This window comes from Oncorhynchus mykiss, chromosome 26 (genome assembly GCF_057628025.1).
Source record: "Oncorhynchus mykiss isolate SJ-2025 chromosome 26, ASM5762802v1, whole genome shotgun sequence".
Classification (NCBI taxonomy): Eukaryota; Metazoa; Chordata; class Actinopteri; order Salmoniformes; family Salmonidae; genus Oncorhynchus; species Oncorhynchus mykiss.
In genome coordinates this window covers 42,025,024-42,032,500 of record NC_143047.1, presented here as the reverse complement: position 1 = coordinate 42,032,500, position 7,477 = coordinate 42,025,024, and the positions used below count along the sequence as shown (strand labels likewise).

At 45.5% G+C, this 7,477-nt stretch overlaps 1 protein-coding gene across 5 annotated transcripts in view; it reads left to right on the top strand.

Annotated features, from left to right (window-relative positions):
* kcnq1.1 (potassium voltage-gated channel subfamily Q member 1, tandem duplicate 1) overlaps nt 1-7,477 on the top strand; it is a 50,133-nt gene that overhangs the window by 24,934 nt on the left and 17,722 nt on the right. For 4 of the 5 annotated variants that reach the window (XM_090223092.1, XM_090223091.1, XM_090223090.1 and 1 more), the window contains exons 4-9: nt 110-188; nt 5,040-5,136; nt 5,571-5,711; nt 6,051-6,161; nt 6,435-6,530; nt 7,005-7,121. In XM_090223092.1, the coding sequence (XP_090079218.1) occupies nt 110-188; nt 5,040-5,136; nt 5,571-5,711; nt 6,051-6,161; nt 6,435-6,530; nt 7,005-7,121 (641 nt within the window). Of the gene's footprint in view, nt 1-109; nt 189-5,039; nt 5,137-5,570; nt 5,712-6,050; nt 6,162-6,434; nt 6,531-6,640; nt 6,770-7,004; nt 7,122-7,477 lie in introns of those variants that run through there. The other variant, XR_016492352.1, reaches the window with a different exon arrangement.

Here is a 7,477-nt window from a genome sequence, read left to right as displayed (position 1 = left end):
TGTAACATGGCCCCTCCTGTAACATGTCTCCCTCCTGTAACATGTCTCCCTCCTGTAACACGGCTCCCTCCTGTAACATGTCTCCCCTCCACTGTGTGCTTCTCTGCAGATTTGATTGTAGTGGTGGCCTCCATCATCGTACTGGTAGTAGGCTCCAATGGACAGGTGTTTGCCACGTCTGCTGTCAGGTAAGACACTGGCCCTCGACTCTCATGTCCTAAATCATCTATGTTTACAGCACTATCATGCAGGGCTCCAGACTGCGACCATTTAGTTGCATTTTGCTACACTTTTGACTTGGCTATTGGCAAGCTGCACATTCTACATGGTCACCTCACTCCAAACTTGGCTGTAACCATGATTTGGTCAAATAGTAATGTGCATTATTATCCTCATGATTCCTGTAATGAAGGTTTCTGTCCCTGTGCCTGTTTAGCTGGGGCATGCTGCTATAATGAAGGTTTCTGTGCCTGTTTAGCTGGGGCCTGCTGCTATAATGAAGGTTTCTGTGCCTGTTTAGCTGGGGCCTGCTGCTATAATGAAGGTTTCTGTCCCTGTGCCTGTTTAGCTGGGGCCTGCTGCTGTAATGAAGGTCTTTGTCCCTGTGCCTGTTTAGCTGGGGCCTGCTGCTGTAGTGAAGGTCTCTGCCCCTGTGTCTGTTTTGCTGGGGCCTGCTGCTGTAATGAATGTCTTTGTCCCTGTGCCTGTTTAGCTGGGGCCTGCTGCTGTAATGAAGGTCTCTGTCCCTGTGCCTGTTTAGCTGGGGCCTGCTGCTGTAGTGAAGGTCTCTGTCCCTGTGCCTGTTTAGCTGGGGCCTGCTGCTGTAGTGAAGGTCTTTGTCCCTGTGCCTGTTTAGCTGGGGCCTGCTGCTGTAATGAAGGTCTCTGTGCCTGTTTAGATGGGGCCTGCTGCTGTAATGAAGGTCTCTGCCCCTGTGCCTGTTTAGCTGGGGCCTGCTGCTGTAGTGAAGGTCTTTGTCCCTGTGCCTGTTTAGCTGGGGCCTGCTGCTGTAGTGAAGGTCTTTGTCCCTGTGCCTGTTTAGCTGGGGCCTGCTGCTGTACTGAAGGTCTCTGTCCCTGTGTCTGTTTAGCTGGGGCCTGCTGCTGTACTGAAGGTCTCTGTCCCTGTGCCTGTTTTGCTGGGGCCTGCTGCTGTAGTGAAGGTTTTTGTCCCTGTGCCTGTTTAGCTGGGGCCTGCTGCTGTAATGAAGGTCTCTGTCCCTGTGCCTGTTTAGCTGGGGCCTGCTGCTGTACTGAAGGTCTTTGTCCCTGTGCCTGTTTAGCTGGGGCCTGCTGCTGTAGTGAAGGTATCTGCCCCTGTGCCTGTTTAGCTGGGGCCTGCTGCTGTAGTGAAGGTCTCTGCCCCTGTGCCTGTTTAGCTGGGGCCTGCTGCTGTAGTGAAGGTCTCTGCCCCTGTGCCTGTTTTGCTGGGGCCTGCTGTTGTAATGAAGGTCTCTGTGCCTGTTTCGCTGGGGCCTGCTGCTGTAATGAAGGTTTCTGCCCCTGTGCCTGTTTTGCTGGGGCCTGCTGCTGTAATGAAGGTCTCTGTGCCTGTTTCGCTGGGGCCTGCTGCTGTAGTGAAGGTTTCTGCCCCTGTGCCTGTTTTGCTGGGGCCTGCTGCTGTAATGAAGGTCTCTGTGCCTGTTTCGCTGGGGCCTGCTGCTGTAATGAAGGTCTCTGTGCCTGTTTAGCTGGGGCCTGCTGCTGTAGTGAAGGTCTCTGCCCCTGTGCCTGTTTTGCTGGGGCCTGCTGCTGTAATGAAGGTCTCTGTGCCTGTTTCGCTGGGGCCTGCTGCTGTAATGAAGGTCTCTGTGCCTGTTTCGCTGGGGCCTGCTGCTGTAATGAAGGTCTCTGTGCCTGTTTCGCTGGGGCCTGCTGCTGTAATGAAGGTCTCTGTGCCAGTTTCGCTGGGGCCTGCTGCTGTAATGAAGGTCTCTGTGCCTGTTTCGCTGGGGCCTGCTGCTGTAATGAAGGTCTCTGTGCCTGTTTCGCTGGGGCCTGCTGCTGTAATGAAGGTCTCTGTGCCTGTTTCGCTGGGGCCTGCTGCTGTAATGAAGGTCTCTGTGCCTGTTTCGCTGGGGCCTGCTGCTGTAATGAGCGAGCCACTTACTCACACTCACAATTTTTAATTTCTTTCAGATTGTATAGGCTGTAACATTTCAAAATCCAAATTGCGGGTAATAAACATCTTTGGAAGCAACTACAGTAGTCACTGTTAAAGAGAGGAGGTACTCAGCAACTATGGTTGTCACTGTTAAAGAGAGGAGGTTCTCAGCAACTACGGTTGTCACTGTTAAAGAGAGGAGGTTCTCAGCAACTACGGTTGTCACTGTTAAAGAGAGGCGGTTCTCAGCAACTACTGTTGTCACTGTTAAAGAGAGGAGGTTCTCAGCAACTACGGTTGTCACTGTTAAAGAGAGGAGGTTCTCAGCAACTACGGTTGTCACTGTTAAAGAGAGGAGGTTCTCAGCAACTACGGTTGTCACTGTTAAAGAGAGGAGGTTCACAGCAACTACGGTTGTCACTGTTAAAGAGAGGAGGTTCTCAGCAACTACGGTTGTCACTGTTAAAGAGAGGAGGTACTCAGCAACTACGGTTGTCACTGTTAAAGAGAGGAGGTTCTCAGCAACTACGGTTGTCACTGTTAAAGAGAGGAGGTTCTCAGCAACTACGGTTGTCACTGTTAAAGTGAGGAGGTTCTCAGCAACTACGGTTGTCACTGTTAACCTTTCTGATCTCCCCATCCCGGATCCGGGATCGTGAATACAGACTCAAGCTCATTACCATAACGCAACGTTAACTATTCATGAAAATCGCAAATGAAATGAAATAAATATGCCATCTCTCAAGCTTAGCCTTTTGTAAACAACACTGTCATCTCAGATTTTCAAAATATGCTTCTCAACCATAGGAAAACAATCATTTGTGTAAAAGTAGCTAGCTAGCGTAGCATTTAGCGTTAGCATTAGCGTTAGCATCCAGCACGCAACATTTCAACAAAAACATAAAAGCCTTCAAATAAAATAATTTACCTTTGAAGAACTTCTGATGTTTTCAATGAGGAGACTCTCAGTTAGATAGCAGAGGCTCAGTTTTTCCAAAAAGATTCTTTGTGTATTAGAAATAGCTCCGTTTTGTACATCACATTTGGCTACCAAAAAAAAACGAAAATTCAGTCCTCAAAACGTGAACTTTTTTCCAAATTAACTCCATAATATCGACTGAAAACATGGCAAACGTTGTTTAGAATCAATCCTCAAGGTGTTTTTCACATATCTCTTCGATGATATATCGTTCGTGGAAGCATGGTTTCTCCTCTCAATCAAATGGAAAAATACTTGCACATTGCTTTGCGCACCTGTTTCGACGCAGGACACCAGGCGGACACTTGGAAAATGTAGTCTCTTATGGTCAATCTTCCAATGATATGCCTACAAATACGTCACAATGCTGCCGACATCTTGGGGAAACGGCAGAAGGTCTAAGCTTATTCCTGTCGCATTCACAGCCATATAAGGAGACATTAGAAAACAGAGCTTCAGAAATTCTGCTCATTTCCTGTTTGACGTATCATCTTGGTTTCGCCTGTAGAATGAGTTCTGGGGCACTTACAGACAAAATCTTTGCAGATTCTGAAACTTCAGAGTGTTTTCTTTCCAAAATATGCATAGTCGAGCATCTTTTCACTGTTAAAGAGAGGAGGTTCTCAGCAACTACAGTTGTCACTGTTAAAGAGAGGAGGTTCTCAGCTTTCTGTCGGTGTAGTTTTTATTTCTCAACTCTCAGTAAGCTATTTTACAACCAAGATATTTAATATGGCTTTGAGATATGCAGCTGGAGCAATGCGAATCGGACGTTGCATCGGCCATAGCCTCATTGGGTAGTAGGCTACAACTGCAATGTTTTTTTAGGACATTGACTTTAGTGTTGGAATCCTACATGGTCACCATCAGTGGCTATTATGTTTAGAGTTAGCGATCAAGCTAATATTTTTGGAGTTTCCACTTACTCAGGTGGTGAAATAGTCCCAAATAAATCAGCCTATGATATTATTGCGCATTAAAGATGTGCGCAAATGTATCTCTATTGAACAAAAAGAAAAAAGAAAAAAAAACAGCTATAACAACTATAGACTATTTGTCCCAAAATGCAATAAAAACCAGCTATAACAACTATAGACTATTTGTCCCAAAATTCATGACATCACTGGATTCGTTGAATCATGCATTCCTGGCGTGGACATGTTAGATGAAACAGCTTATTTCTGTAATACCATCTCAGTCGTCTGTCTATAACTAAATCACTTTATCAGACGATTACTAATGGGTAATATCTGTAATACCATCTCAGTAGTCTGTCTATAACTAAATCACTTTATCAGACGATTACTAATTGGTAATATCTGTAATACCATCTCAGTAGTCTGTCTATAACTAAATCACTTTATCAGACGATTACTAATTGGTAATATCTGTAATACCATCTCAGGAGTCTGTCTATAACTAAATCACTTTATCAGACGATTACTAATGGGTAATATCTGTAATACCATCTCAGTAGTCTGTCTATAACTAAATCACTTTATCAGACGATTACTAATTGGTAATATCTGTAATACCATCTCAGTAGTCTGTCTATAACTAAATCACTTTATCAGATGATTACTAATTGGTAATATCTGTAATACCATCTCAGTCGTCTGTCTATAACTAAATCACTTTATCAGATGATTACTAATTGGTAATATCTGTAATACCATCTCAGTAGTCTGTCTATAACTAAATCACTTTATCAGACGATTACTAATTGATAATATCTGTAATACCATCTCAGTCGTCTGTCTATAACTAAATCACTTTATCAGATGATTACTAATTGGTAATATCTGTAATACCATCTCAGTCGTCTGTCTATAACTAAATCACTTCATCAGATGATTACTAATTGGTAATATCTGTAATACCATCTCAGTCGTCAGTTCCATCAGGGGAAAATGTTTGTCTGGAGCCCCGATCACAGACCGTGTGTTGTTTGTTCCAGAGGAATTCGCTTCCTGCAGATCCTGCGTATGCTTCATGTGGACCGGCAGGGAGGGACGTGGCGTCTGCTGGGCTCTGTGGTCTTCATCCACAGGCAGGTTAGTTTGTGTCCTTGAAAACCACTATATAAATACCATGTATTCTTATCGTTATGAGTTGTTCACTGCACAGATTAACACAGTTGACTAACACTAACACACACTCCTAATTTAATGCTGAGCGACAAACTTTTATTTTTTATGAATACATTTATTCCTCTCTAGATAACTAAGTTTAATAAGTTGTCTTGTGTGTGTGTGTGTGTGCATGCCTTTGTGTGTGTGTGTGTGTGTTCATGCCTTTGTGTGTGTGTGTGTGTGTTCATGCCTTTGTGTGTGTGTTTTCATGCCTTTGTGTATGTGTTTTCATGCCTTTGTGAATGTGTGTGTGCCTTTGTGTGTGTGCGCGTGTGTGTGTGTGCCTTTATGTGTGTGCGTGCATGTGTACATGCGTGTGTGTATGTGTGTGTGCGTGCCTGTGTGTGTGTTTCCAGGAGCTCATCACCACGCTGTACATTGGTTTCCTGGGGCTCATCTTCTCCTCCTACTTTGTGTACCTGGCAGAGAAGGATGCTGTGGACAGCAATGGAGCCAATGAGTTCGGGAGCTACGCTGACGCCTTGTGGTGGGGGGTGGTAAGGCTGCTGTGTGTGTGTGTGTGTGTGTGTGTGTGTGTGTGTGTGTGTGTGTGTGTGTGTGTGTGTGTGTGTGTGTGTTTCACAGGAGGTTGGTGGCACCTTAATCAGGGAGGAGAGGCTCGTGGTAATGACTGGAGCGGAATTAGTGGAATGGTATCAAACACATGGTTTCCATGGTTTCCAGATATTTGATGCCATTCCATTTGCTCCGTCACAGCCATTTATAATGAGCTGTCCTCCTCTCAGCAGCCTCCACTGGTGTGTGTGTGTGTCTGGCTTCACTTAACAGGGCAGGTGTCTGGGATGACTCTCCTAGCAGTCTTTTGTCTTTTGCAGGTGACCGTCACAACTATAGGCTATGGAGACAAGGTGCCTCAGACGTGGATCGGTAAAACCATTGCATCGTGTTTCTCAGTCTTTGCCATCTCCTTCTTCGCCCTACCGGCTGTGAGTGCAGGAGTAATCCGGTGGAAAGATACTGTTTGTTCATCAGTAACACCAGGAAGTACACCACTCTTAGAAAAAAAAGGGTTTTTCGTTTGTCCCAATAGGATAACCTTTTTTTCTTCGTTCCAGGTAGAACCCTTTGGAGGTTCTACTTGGAACCCAAAATAGTTATTTTCAGAGGGTTCTCCTTAGGGGACAATTGAAGAACCCTTTATGGTACTAGGTAACACCCCTTACTTTTCTAGTGTAGTAATCCTCTGCGTTTGTTTGCAGGGGATCCTGGGTTCAGGCTTTGCACTGAAGGTTCAACAGAAACAGAGGCAGAAGCACTTCAACAGACAGATCCCTGCAGCTGCCATTCTCATCCAGGTGAGTCTGACAGAGACAGTACCCAGTGGAACTGACATCAGTGTGCTAGATAAGCAACATTAGCTTCCTTCTCTCTGACTACAACTCAGAGTAAACTGTCTGTTCCACAGCTCAAACCTGGGGCCCTCTGCCTCGCTAACACGCTTGACCGCCCCCCTTGACAACGTACGAACCAGTTGAGCTATAGAAAAGGATCCAATTCGATGGCACAATTGGCGACATTTCAAGCTAGCCGTGAAGTGAGCTTTTCGGCCCGTTCTTATCTCTGTTATACCAGCATGCTCTTTTACTTCACAACAACTGTTGCATTTCAGAAAACCTGTTAGTCTGGAGATGCTGTGGAGCTTGGTTAGGTAGATGCATTCCTCACTATTCCTTAAAAGTACCTTCATCTCGAGTCAACTGTGGTGTAGATTCTAGTAGTCACCTGCAATGTTAATGTCTGTTTACTTCCTGATCACATTCTCTGTCCAGACTTCGTGGAGGGTCTTTGCTGTGGAAAACCCTGACTCGGCCACCTTCAAGATGTTTGTGAGGAGGAGACCTGCTCTGCTCAGCTCCTCTGTATCCAGTCCCAAGCCCAAGAAAACGGTCAGCTGTCCGGATAGAATCACTGGTTATCAGATCGATGCTATTTCATTCATTCATTCATCAATCCATTCTTCTACCCATCCATTTACCCATCCAGCCAATCCCGCTCTCCACCCTTCCATTCATCCATTCATCATTCATCCATCTATCCACCCATCTATCCACCCATCCATTAATCTATCCACCCATCCATTCATCTATCCACCCATCCATTCACCCACTGTCCGTATACCCACCCACCCTTCCATCCATCCATCATCCACCCACCCATCCATCCATCTGTCCATCCATTCATCCATCCATCTATCCACCCATCCATTTATCTATCCACCCATTCATCCATCTATCCATCCACC